Here is a 12,560-nt window from a genome sequence, read left to right as displayed (position 1 = left end):
TTTGCAGAAGCCACCAAGCTGAGTATGGAGTCCCTCCTGCCTAGGACTGAAATGCAGAGGAAAAAGCCAGGGCTTAGGGCCCAGATCTACAAAGAGCCTTAGGTGTCTAACTCCCATTGGTCTAGGCCTTACATGACTGACAAGCCAGAGGGAGGCACCTATCTCTGCTCAGGATTCTCAGCCATGAACCCTCTCCTGGAGTTAGGGCTGACCTGGCTTAGATGGAAAGTGGGGAGAGGATCAAGAGATAGATCACTCCCACTGTAACCAAATAGTCCAGTGGTTAGGGAACTCTCCTATGAGGGGGATAAATCAGGTTCAAGTCTCTTCTCCACTGACTATTTAATTAGGTACATAAAGTTGAACAGCTTCAACAGAAGAGATTGAGAGATCTCCACCCGAGAATAGCCAAGAGCATGTGGTTAGGGCAAACACCTAGGACGTAGATAACCTAGGTTCAAGTCCCTAAACTAAATCAAGCAGAGTGGGGATTCAAACCTGTCTCTCCCACACATCCTAAGTAACAAGTGCCCTAGCTGCTGGGAATTCTGATGCATGTATGTACACACCACCTGCCTCCCAGCTGTCTTTTGTGCAGGTTAGGCTTGCTCAAGAGCATGCCTACTGGATCAGGTGACACAGGCTGGGGAATGCTTAGTTTGAGAATCCCGCCCAAACTCAAGTGTGAGCTAGGCTACCCAGCAGCTCAGCAATGTCAGGACTTAGGTGGCATTGTGCATTCCCACCAGCAGAAACTTAGGCACCTAAGGGGATTTAAGTGGCAGCTGAATAGTGATTTTGTGAATGTGAGTGGTACCTAAGTGTTGGACACAGGTGCTTTTGTGAATCTAGCTCCTAGTTTCTTTTTGCAAAGAAAAATCAAACCAGACTACTTGTCTGCACCATCTAAAATAATTAATTGATCTCCAATGTCTTAACAAAAGAAACCTGACTGACAGGACTAGACAATGAAGTTCTCAAGAGCATGGGCTAAATGCATCTTTATAAACTAGCACAAATAAAATCTATCCATAGAAAGGTACAACATGAATGATGCCAGGGATAGCTAATGTCTCAAATCTTGCTAAGTCTCAAACGTTACCTGAAAGAATGACCTTTGCAAGTAAGTAGAGGACTCCATCCACATACTCACTGAACCTCTGGCTTCTCTTAAGGCTAGAAACAAGGGCACCATCTGTAATGCTGATTTTTGAGATGTGGGCCCTGTCATTTGTTAATGGGACTAAAACCACCAAATTAGCATATGAGCACCTTTGTTTAGGACTATTTGCATACTTTATTATCCTATTATTAAATTATTTATTGTTATTTATTTCAATATTAAATTCTTTTTTTTACACTGCCCCTAAATCTTCAGTTTTAAACGTGATGCAGAATTTTGTTTTGAAAATGTATAACTGCATTGTGAAAGTTCTCAGGAAGGAATCTGGATATTTTGGAAATCTAGTAGGAAGTTTTTGTGACTTTTGGCACTTAGAAAAACATAGGGGTTGATTTGGAATTGTGAGATCAGCATATCAGTTTGATGTTGCAACTAAAATAATCATCATGAAGTAGTTGACACTGTGGGAAATTATGTCATTGTAATTAGATTTCAGAGGTAACACCTTAGTGACATAAATGGGGCAGTTCACATCACAAATAGGTATTGATTCACGCTCTGTTTGCAGACAAAGGAAAACAGCATTGCATCCATTTACATTCCCATAATGAAAATTTTCTTCACAACCAGAAAGTTAGAAACTTATTTTTTTAAATGAAAGCGGATATTCTGCTACACAATTCTGCAGCAGGAGTAGATTCTACAGCAGATTCTGTGGCTCCAGAACAGCAGAGTGAACTTATCCCTGTTGATAGTCTGTAAAATCACAGATTAATTCTTTAAAATATTTTGGACCGTTTCACTTTTTCTTGTGTTAATTGTTTACTAGTTGTAAAAATATTAGGTTAAGGAATATAATCAGTAAATTAGATTATTTTATTCTGAATAATATACATATATCAAGATCCCTGCCTTTCTTTCAAAAAAAATAATATACATCTATTCAAAGAATCTTTCCAATTGGTATTGTGCTGTATTGTTCCTGCTTCTGTTGTAAGGTCTTTGGGGCAAGATCCTGTTACTTGGCAGAAACTCACTTATTGTACATTGTCATATATACATATACCACTATATAAATAATGTTAAAAATGGAGGATATAACCAAAACCTGAAAAATAGTTGGTTTCATAACTGTTACCAAAATAGTGACTTCAATAATGGATGATTTAGTGTAATTGCTAGCAAGAAGACAAATATTTAAAGAACAAAGACCTGACATTTAATTTGCTGAACAGGACTGCAAATATCTTGAATAAGAAATAATATATTCCAGGTGCTGAGAAGACACAAGAAGATATAATCAACATTCACCACAGCATTGAAGTTGCAAATAAAAAGTGAACAAAAAATGCAATATCCATCCAGACAACTTAATATTACTGTAATAAATGTTTGATACTATTTATGACTAAAAATGTAATTACAAAATTCTAATTCACTACATGTATTGCAAATTGGGCAAAAAGCCACATTTAAAAAGGGCCAAGTTTTTAAACAGCAGAGGCATTGCTGTGACTTTCCTCAATTCAAAAACCAAAAACCAAAAACCCTGCTTTTCTTCTGGAGAAAACAAACTAACACTGAAAAACAAACAAACAAGAAGCTTTTATTAAATGAAACACAAAATGTTTATTATTAAACTCACTATGCAAGCATATTTATTCCTCAGATATTAAAAAAGACACACTGTTCAAATTGAAGAGTTGGAATTCTGACGTAAAACACAGGCATGCAATATGCAAGACACCAGTCTAACAAGTTAGGCTTATCACTTTCATATTTGCCCTTAAATACTACTACGCTGTTACCACATTTATTTGCTTTTCCATCACTTAGCCTATTATAAAGTTTCAACCAAAGCAGTCCAAATATGCTAAAAATACATTTGATTGTTAGTTAGCCAGCAGAATGAGAGTAGAGATATGAAAGCTTATGCTCTAATAAATTTGTTTGTCTCTTAGGTGCCACAAGTACTCCTTTTCTTTTTGCGAATACAGACTAACACGGCTGCTACTCTGAAACCTTAAAAACTGATGAAATTCTGGATTGATCTGTCTTGTCTTCTATGATTTTACTTCCACAAGTTCTCTGATGCAACATACTGTGACAGTCTCCTTCTCAAACAAAAAAATTGGGATAAATATCTGGATTTTCAAATTTAAATGCTAGAAGAGAAGGAGGAAGATCAGGATTACATTCCATCAACCTTGTTTCATCTTCTTCTTTTGGTTCTGGGCTCAATCTTTGTATTTGTGATCACTCAAGGTGGGTACGTAATGGAAAAGTTACCTAAGTTTTTCTAAATCATTTTTCAGTTTTGTCCTTGTATGATTCCAGTTCTTTCCTATTAATTAGATCAAGAAAGATTTCCACAGAGATTATGACAACAGATATCACCCACCTGTAATCTGTCAAAACTCTCAGAGACCTCCTTTTCTGTAGATTCCATTGTGTAAAATGAATCCAGTGTTGCATTCAAAGTCTTCTAATACACAATGCAAATTTCAATATGCTTATGGACAGTGCTTAATTTGTTTCCAGGGCTTGCCAGGGCTGAACTCCGGCACCTCTAGACTCTGCAGTTTATAGCCCCGGCTCCTCTGGGCTTGCCAAGTCAGTTATGAAAGTAAAAAAAAAATATTGCTTGAGCCCTGGCACCTCTTTCATTACAAATTAAGCACTGCTTATGGTATTTGGATACAAATGTAGAGACTATCTTCTTGAAAGTTCCTCTGAATGTTATTTACAAGCTAGTATATTAAGCCTCCTTTTTACGTCAATCAACCATGAGGATGATCTTGAGGAACTTCCATTCTGTATAGCAGGACGGTGGAGGCCAGAGTGTTCCTACTTTCTCAATTATCTTTAAATAGTGTGCTGACCACATTTCAGAAGTTTAGAGGGATTCTAACTGAGCAGATCTCTTATTTCTTTCTTTCATTTTTGTTGTTTGAATAAATGGAAAAGGCTTCTTTATTATACTTTTCAATGCATTCTTGAATGCCTTCTTCATCATTTTAAAACACAATATTCTGAAGTTTTCTGAATACATTTTCCTTATATAGATGCTATAGCCACTAACAGGGCACTTCTCATTTTCAACCAATCATCCTGAGTTAATGTCAAAGTTTATTCTTTTTTTTTTTAGGGCCTGAGCCAAAGCCCACTGAAGATCAATGGATTTTAAATCAGGTCCTTAGTTCCTCCTTTACTTTTGTCTCTATTTCTGTGTCCAGTAGTGTAGCTGGGAATTTAAAACCTGTCTGGAGGAATACATTCAAAGCAAAATGTTTCAATAGTTCATTAAAATTGTTCATTGTGTACTATGTTAGAGGTGAATTGTTAATATAAAAGAAGGCTGCAACTTTTCTGTCAAGTTCAAGTCTTTTCCTTTCCCTTTTTTTCATGGCATAATCGCTGATCAGTATCCAATGACAGTTAATTCCACCAAGTAGACACTTCCCTTTCTCCAGTCACCAATGACTCCACTCCTTCCCCTTCCTCTCTAGGCTTTTAGATAGTTCTAGCACTAATTTATTCTTTCCTAATAGGCATAACAAGAACTTTGATGTTCTCATCACTTCTCCTTTTACTTACACTTTTCATTCAAAGGCTGAAGTTAAAGCCTAATTTTTCTAGTATCAAAAGTCTTTCAAATATATGTTATATACTTTCTCATTCAAACATTTTTATTTAAGTATAAAATATTAACAAAAGAAACAAGATTTTTTTTTATAAAACATCAATTAGATTACATAGGAGCTAAACCAGGACATTGTACCAGGGAGAATCAGAATCATAGAATATCAGGGTTGGAAGGGACCTCAGGAGGTCATCTAGTCCAACCCCCTGTTCAAAGCAGGACCAATCCCCAACTAAATCATCCCAGCCAGGGCTTTGTCAAGCCTGACCTTAAAAACCTCTAAGGAAGGAGATTCCACCACCTCCCTAGGTAACCCATTCCTGTGCTTCACCACCCTCCTGTGAAAAACTTTTTCCTAATATCCAACCTAAACCTCCCACTCTGCAACTAGAGACCATTACACACACACACACTTTTAGACTACTGTTTGGTAAAGCTTCTTGCTGCATTAGACTCAGTGACCCTTACACTCCCTTCTAACCCTATGGTTCTGTGATTACAACAATCTGTAATTAAAAACTTCAGTTTATATCATACTTACACATTGCAATTGTCCTTACTAGTTTTGTTATGCTTGTGCAAATAAACAATTGCATCATTATTGTTGTTTATATTTTCATGCAATCTACAGATTTCATTCTTTCTTTCCACAATATTTGCAGTATATACTGAAATAAAGAATACATTATATTTTATTTACCATATATCACTCACAACAGACAAAAAATAATAGACTGGATTTACAAAATACTAGGATCTGGCCTTGTGCAGTATCTGGAGTTCTTTGAGATTTGTGTCTCTATGGATGCTCCACTTCAAATGTGCACGTGCCCCTGCACCTTTCATCAAAGATTTTCGATAGCACAGATAGTCCTTTTGACCCACACATGCAACCTACACATTCTTGTGCCCCCACCAAGGACACATAGATTGCACAGGTGAACTGCCTTCAGTTGCTTCTCTACCGCAAAGTCCCTCAAAGAAAACTCTGAAGCAGAGAGGAAGGAGGATAGTTAGTGGAACACACACAGGGACACACATTTCTAAGTACTCCAGTTACTATACGTGAGTAACCTCTCCTTCTTCAAGTAGTGTCCCTATGGGAGCTGCACTGCAAGTGACTCCAAAGCAATATCCCCACAGGGAGGAAGGAACTTTGGTGCAGAATCTAATACTGAAGACAGAGCTGTAGCATTTGATTTAGATGCATGATCCAAAGCATAGTGTCTAGGATAAGTATGTACTGAGGTCCAAGTTGCAGCTCTGCAAATTTCAGAGAATGGAAAATGCTTGAGTAATGCCAAAGAAGTAGATTGAGGCCTTGTAGAATGGACTAATACTCTAGAAGGCGGTTGAATGTAAAAAGACTCCTAACATGAGATAATACACCCAGAAATCCACCTTGAGAGTCTTGGGGTAAAGACTGTGGGTATTTTGGATCTGTCCGTAATTGAAACAGTTTGGAAGACTTTCTGAATGGTTTGACTCTGTCTAGATAGAAGGCTAAAACCCTTCTGACATCCAAGGTATGGAAGGCAATCTCCTGCCCAGTCTGATGTGATTTCAGGGGAAAAAAAAAAAAAGAGAGAGAGAGATGAATGGTCTGGATAATACAAAACTTGGAGGACACTTAAAAGCTTAGGATGTGGTCATGAGACCTTTTCCTTGATGAACATTGTAAATGGGGGATCTGCCATTAAAGCCCCCAGTTCTCTGACCCTAAAAGTCAAAAAGTGGTGACCACCAAGAAATCTGTTTTCATGAATAGGTGCAGCAATGAAAACATAGTTAATGGCTCAAAAGGATGTTTCACATGGCAATTAAGAACAAAGTTTAAGTCATATATTGGACTAAAAAGATTCATTAGCCCTCTAAAGAAGTCTTCAACAGATGAATGAATGACTGTTATAGCCACCAAGTGAACTTTGAAGGAACTCATAGTAAGACCTGATTTTTTAATTTCAACAGATAGTCTAGGATGGTGGGAAGAGCAGAACAAACAAGAGAAACTTGTCAATGGGTACACGTCCTCACTTCTGAAGGTAACCATCTCACGTAGATGCTTTCCTGCTGTTTAACAACACCTGTTACACATATTGTGAATGGGAAGGCTCTATCCCCGAGAACCATCTAGGAGCCATGCCTTGAATTTCACAACTTCCAGACTGGATTGAAGTGTCTGACCGGCATGTTGAGACAACAGATGGCACCTGACTGGAAGTTTCATAAGTGGATGACCAGCAAGTCGAATGAGATAAGTATACCAAACTTGTCTCGTCCAAGTTGGTGCAATTAAAATGACCTTCACCTTGTCCTACTTGATCTTATTCAGTACTTTCAAGAGTAATGATGCTGGTGAGTATGTGTAAAGAAGATCCCTTTCCCATGAAATGATGAAGGCAACCTCTAGTGACTGAGGGTCTAGTTCCCCTCTCAAGAAAAACTGCTTGAACTTTGTGTTGATGGTGGAGGCAAAGAGGTCCGCTTCTGAAAACCCCCAGACTAGAAACATGTTGCTGAAGAACCATTAATTTAACTCCCATTTACTAGGAGCAACTTCTGCTGAGGTCAACAGCTGTGGTGCTTTGTGCACTGAAGAAGTAGGAAGCTGAGATGACAATCTGGTTGGCTATCCACCAATTTCAGAGTTTTAATGATTCACCACAAAGCAAGGGGGAGCAAGCGCCACCTTGGTGATTGATGTAGAACATGCAGCCAACATTGTCTGTCATGACCTTGACAGACTTGGCTTTGATCAGTGGAAGGAAATGAATGCAAGCATTTCAGACTGCTCTCAATTCTAAAAGATTGATATAAGATGACACTCTTGGGAAGTCCATTAACCTGGATGATGTGAGACACTAGATGTTCTGTTCATTCCACCAGCTGAGTCCAGAACCCAATGGGGAACAGATCCCTGCTTGTCCTTGTGCTTGTTCAGTTTATAAATTGTCCTCAGCCATCCCTGGAAGCACCAAAGAATCTGGCATATTGGGTTATGAATGTACAAGCTGCCATATGACCAATAGTTGGAGACAATTTCTTGCTGAGGTTTGAGAATTTAGCTGAATCCTTGAAATGAGATTTTATTTTTATAACAAACCTGTCCTTAGGTCCCTGGCTGTCATGCCATCCAAAGAAGCTCCTATGAAATCTATCCACTGTACTGGTGTCAATGTGGACTTTTTGAGATTGAGTTGTAAGCCTAAACTGTGGAACAGAGACCATGTCATTTTTACTGACAATAGAGCCTCTAGTTAAGATCAACCCCTGAGTAGTCAGTCATCAAGATAAGGGAAGACAATTATCCTAAATCGACATAGGTGGACAGCTATGACTGCCATGATCTTTGAGAATACCCTTGGGGCAGAGGAGAGGTCAGAAGGAAGAACCTGGTACTGAAAAGTAATCATGATTTACTGTAAAATGAAGAAACATCTGTGAGAGAGGTGAATTGTGATATGACAAAACACATCTTGGAGGCTGAGAATTGCAAACCAAACCCTGGAATCTAATGAAGGAATTATAACCACAAGAGTCACCATTCTGAATTTCTGCTGTTTTACATAAATGCCTAGATGTCTGAGATCTAATATTAGTCTCCATCACCCATTCTTTTTGGGGACCAGAAATAGAATAGAATAGAATTGGAATAGAAACCCTTTCCCCTGTGCTGGACTGGCACTGGTTCTATGGTCCCTGAGTATGAAGAGACGTGACTTCCTGTCTCAGCAATTGATCATGAGATGGATCCCTGAAAGGGGATGGGTAAGGAGAGTGGGAGAGAGGTGAAATGGATTGAATAATCAGTTATGACCTCCATTATCCATTTTTTGGTTATTATTCTCTCCCATGCAGGTTGGAAATGGAAAAGACAGTATCCACAGGCAGGAAGCAGGATGGAAAAGTGCAGCAGTAGATTCTTGTGGAGTTGATGGTCTGGACTCTAGACCAAGTGATCAAAACTGGCATTTGGAAGTGGATGGCTGGGATGAAGTAGCTGTGGCAAATGTTGATTTCCTTTTTGAGTACCTAGGCCTCTTTGGCAGGTGGTTCAGAGGGCCTATGGAAACTATAGAAGAGAACTGGGTGAGATCTCTGTGCTGTTTGACACCTGCTAAATTTTATTTTATTTTCAAGTGTATAAAACCTGAGGGATCCAAGTGTGGCCCCCAAATCCTTCAAGGTGCGAAGCAACCATAGACAATGAAAACAACATGTGGCCGTCAAAGGAAAGATCTTCAGTAGTACTCCGTACCTCCATAAGGAAGCTGGACAACTGGAGCAAAGATGCTCATTGCATCACAATTGCAGTGGAAATGGACCAGGCTGCAGTATCAGCTGCATCAAAGGAGGCCTGTAATGATGTCCTCACTAAGAGTTGACCTTCATTTATGATGGCCTTAAATTGTTCATGGTGTTCCTCTGATCAATAAACGTGTTAAATTTACTGTAATTCAAATAGTAATATTTTTACATGTGTGGTTGGTGGTTTGCTATTCTGAAATACAATTGCAGAGCAGTAACTCTTGTGTTCAAAAAGACTGAGTCACTTCTGGTCCTGTGCTCATTTACTGCTTCCACCATCAGGGAATTTGGTTCTGGGTGTGAAAATAAAAACTCCAAGTCCTTGGCCAGCACCGGCACATAATATTTTTTGTCAACAGATTTTTTTTGCAACCTCTGGTAAAGCCTCATTTACAGGGAGAGCCACACATGCAGTAGCTTAAGTATGTAAAATGTTCAGGAGTTTATGATGAGAGTCCTGGACCTCTTCCAGAGAGATTTGAAACTTATCAGTGATGTGCTTCATCAGCTCTTGGATTTGTCTAAAATCACCTTAATTCGAAACACAGACATTTACAGTCTCAGTGTAGAGTTGGTATCCCAGATGACCTCAGTTCAGAGAGCAGTCTTGTACCAGTTAAGTAATGGAGACTCCAGCTCCTTCAAGATCTTTTGAATATCTAAACTCCTGTGCTGCCAATGGTACACATGCAGGACCTGAATATGATCCTGTGGAGGCTGACTTCAGACCTGAGGTAGGTACCTGTCTGGAGTGTGTCAGTGCTATGGACAACAAATGCTTCCATCCAGACTCAAATTCAAGCAATGCCTATGCAGACGTCCACAGCACAGCATAGATACTGAGGTGTCTGATAGTGCAGACTACTTTGAAGTAGAGTTCCCACTAATATGGGGACGAGCAACCGAAGCAGGAGAGGTATTCGGTACTGAATCTTGTTTGGTAGGGGCATGGCTCTTAGAGGTAGCCTTAGATGTCTTCCCAATAGAGGAATAATTCAGAGCTTCAATATTATTCCCTTTGGGACCTGAGGTCTCTGGAGCCTTCTTCAGAGTTAGTGACCAAGATTTCTTAGAAGGAGATCTAACATTCCAGCTCCTCTTGTCAGTATGCACATATTTATGTGGGGCTCTTTATACTGTGGCACAGACGATGCTGCATCCTCCAAGGCTTTTGGTGACCAAGACCCAGAAATACCAGCCATGGTGTCCATTGAGGCTCTCGGTTATCAGGATCCAAAGGTAGACATGACACTAAATGAGCTTGAAGGCTGGTGTATAAGGGGGTTCTCAGAGACCAGATCAGAAGCCAGTCATAGGGCTTCCCCCATCATCAAGAGCTTCAACTTTATCTTCTGGTTTTTACAAGAACTCCTCTTGAATACATATAACCAGTATATGTGTGTCCAAACACTGGAGACAGCAGGAACATCCATCACTCACTGGGAGAGCTTCCCAGAAGGAAAGACAATGTTTAAAGCCCAGATAACCCAGGACATCCCAGATAATGAAAAATCAAGAACAACCCCTCAAATGAGCAAAGAGCAAACAAAGAGAAAAAACAGCAACAACCAACCATCTATAGTAACTAAAACTAAGCTAAACTAAACCAAACCATCTATCCAAACTGTAAAGGAGTACTTGTGGCACCTTAGAGACTAACAAATTTATTAGAGCATAAGCTTTCGTGAGCTACAGCTCACTTCATCGGATGAAGTGAGCTGTAGCTCACGAAAGCTTATGCTCTAATAAATTTGTTAGTCTCTAAAGTGCCACAAGTACTCCTTTTCTTTTTGAGAATACAGACTAACACGGCTGCTACTCTGAAACATATCCAAACTGTGTTATGGTAAAACTGAAGTGGGTACACAAGATGTTCCATCTCAGGCTGAAGGTAGTTGTGAAGGAAGAGGGCGATTCGCACACGCAGCCCTATACATCCTAGGTACAGCACACAAGGATGTGTAGGACTTATGCACAGGTTGAATGGGCATTGCTACCGAAAATCTCCTATGAAAAACACAGGGGCATATGCATGCCTGAAATGGAGCACCCATAGGGACACTACTCGAAGAAGAAACAGTATGTTGTACTAACTGAAATTACCAACAATTACAACGAAGTATTTGAGGTTAGGCTGATCTAGCAGAAAATTATATTTCATTCACACTGGTCCACACATAGATTAAAGTGCATGGGCCACAGACTGCTCCTGGAGTTGTGAGTCTCCCAGAGTTACATTGGCTTACATGTTTTGGGAATGTCTCAGGATACAATCCTTTTGGCTAGTAGACAGAAGAATTAATATGATAATAGATATCTCCTCAAAAATTACGTCCCAAAACTGTATTTTGGAATATATTCCATCATCTTGGAAACTCTCCAAGTTGGTTCTCTAGAGCAATGCATTTAGCCAAATGACTCATGTTGCTTAGATGGAAGAGCAGACTGCCTTCAAAGATGGAAGCTTGGTACTGAGACCTGGCTGACCTAGCAGCTAAAGATCGGGTAAAGTTTTCAAGAAGAGGGACATCAGATAAATCTGAAAAGATTTGGTCTAACCTTTTAGAAACCTTTGATTAATTCCTAGTGGGTGGAAACTGAAATGTTGCTCTTCTTCTCCTCTTCCTTCCTTACCTTTCCCCCGTTTCCCTTTTTTTTTTTTTTTTTTACTTTTTCTGTTCTTCCCTTATTTGTGTGTGTGTGGGGGGGGCCAATAAAATATAAACTGAGGTTTTGCCAGCTGCAGTATTTCTGCATGTTATATACACAAGATTTAATTATAAAATCAGCTCTTAGGGTAGGAATCATCTTAGCACAATCAGGCCCCAATCCTGACTGTGGTATCCAGGTACTACTGTAATATGAATAAGGAATTCCCATTATTCTGTGGTTACATAAATTGGCAGAGAATTTAAATGGAGTACATCAACTTAAAATCTAGTCAGTTTTTAAAATTAAGTAAAAAGTAGTTTCACATATTACAGCTTCCTTTGAATCCTCATGTCAGTATTTGTGGGTTTCCAATCACATTTCTCTCCCCTGCTGCTGGGTGAATGACCCACACAAACTGGGGAATGTGACTCTGTTTGTACAGGGGTAACGGTGACATTGACTATAAAGAATAACAAATGAACAAAGCAAAACAAACAAAAAATAGATAAAAATATTAGTAAAATATTTTACTCTAATCTATTAGTTATAGTCATCTTAAGTGTTTCTTGTAACAGCAAGTAAACATGTTCAGAAAAAGTGTGATATTTAAGTTGAGGTGCAGATTTAAGTTGATGTCACATAATTCATAGTATAGCAAAACCTATCTCAAGGGACTGACAAAAACAAGTTGCTTAATGGAGGTGGCCTCCCAATAAAGGTGCAGAAAAATTGTACTCTTCAGCTGACGTCAACTGACGTAGCTCCACTGAGAGTAAAGGAGCTATATTAATTTACCCCAGTTGAGGATCTGCCCCTATATGCATTAGGGGGTTC

General features: G+C 39.2%; 1 protein-coding gene across 1 annotated transcript in view; it reads right to left on the bottom strand.

Moving 5' to 3' along the window:
- Nucleotides 1-12,560, bottom strand: part of C6H14orf39 (chromosome 6 C14orf39 homolog) — a 53,199-nt gene that overhangs the window by 36,516 nt on the left and 4,123 nt on the right. Inside the window, 1 exon segment of the mRNA XM_043516853.1 lies at nucleotides 5,308-5,434. Within this exon segment, the coding sequence (XP_043372788.1) occupies nucleotides 5,308-5,434 (127 nt within the window).

The sequence above is a fragment of the Dermochelys coriacea genome, chromosome 6 (assembly GCF_009764565.3).
Source record: "Dermochelys coriacea isolate rDerCor1 chromosome 6, rDerCor1.pri.v4, whole genome shotgun sequence".
In the NCBI taxonomy this organism is placed as follows: Eukaryota; Metazoa; Chordata; order Testudines; family Dermochelyidae; genus Dermochelys; species Dermochelys coriacea.
The sequence above is the reverse complement of the archived record's forward strand: the minus strand, read 5'-3'. Positions and strand labels throughout refer to the sequence as shown.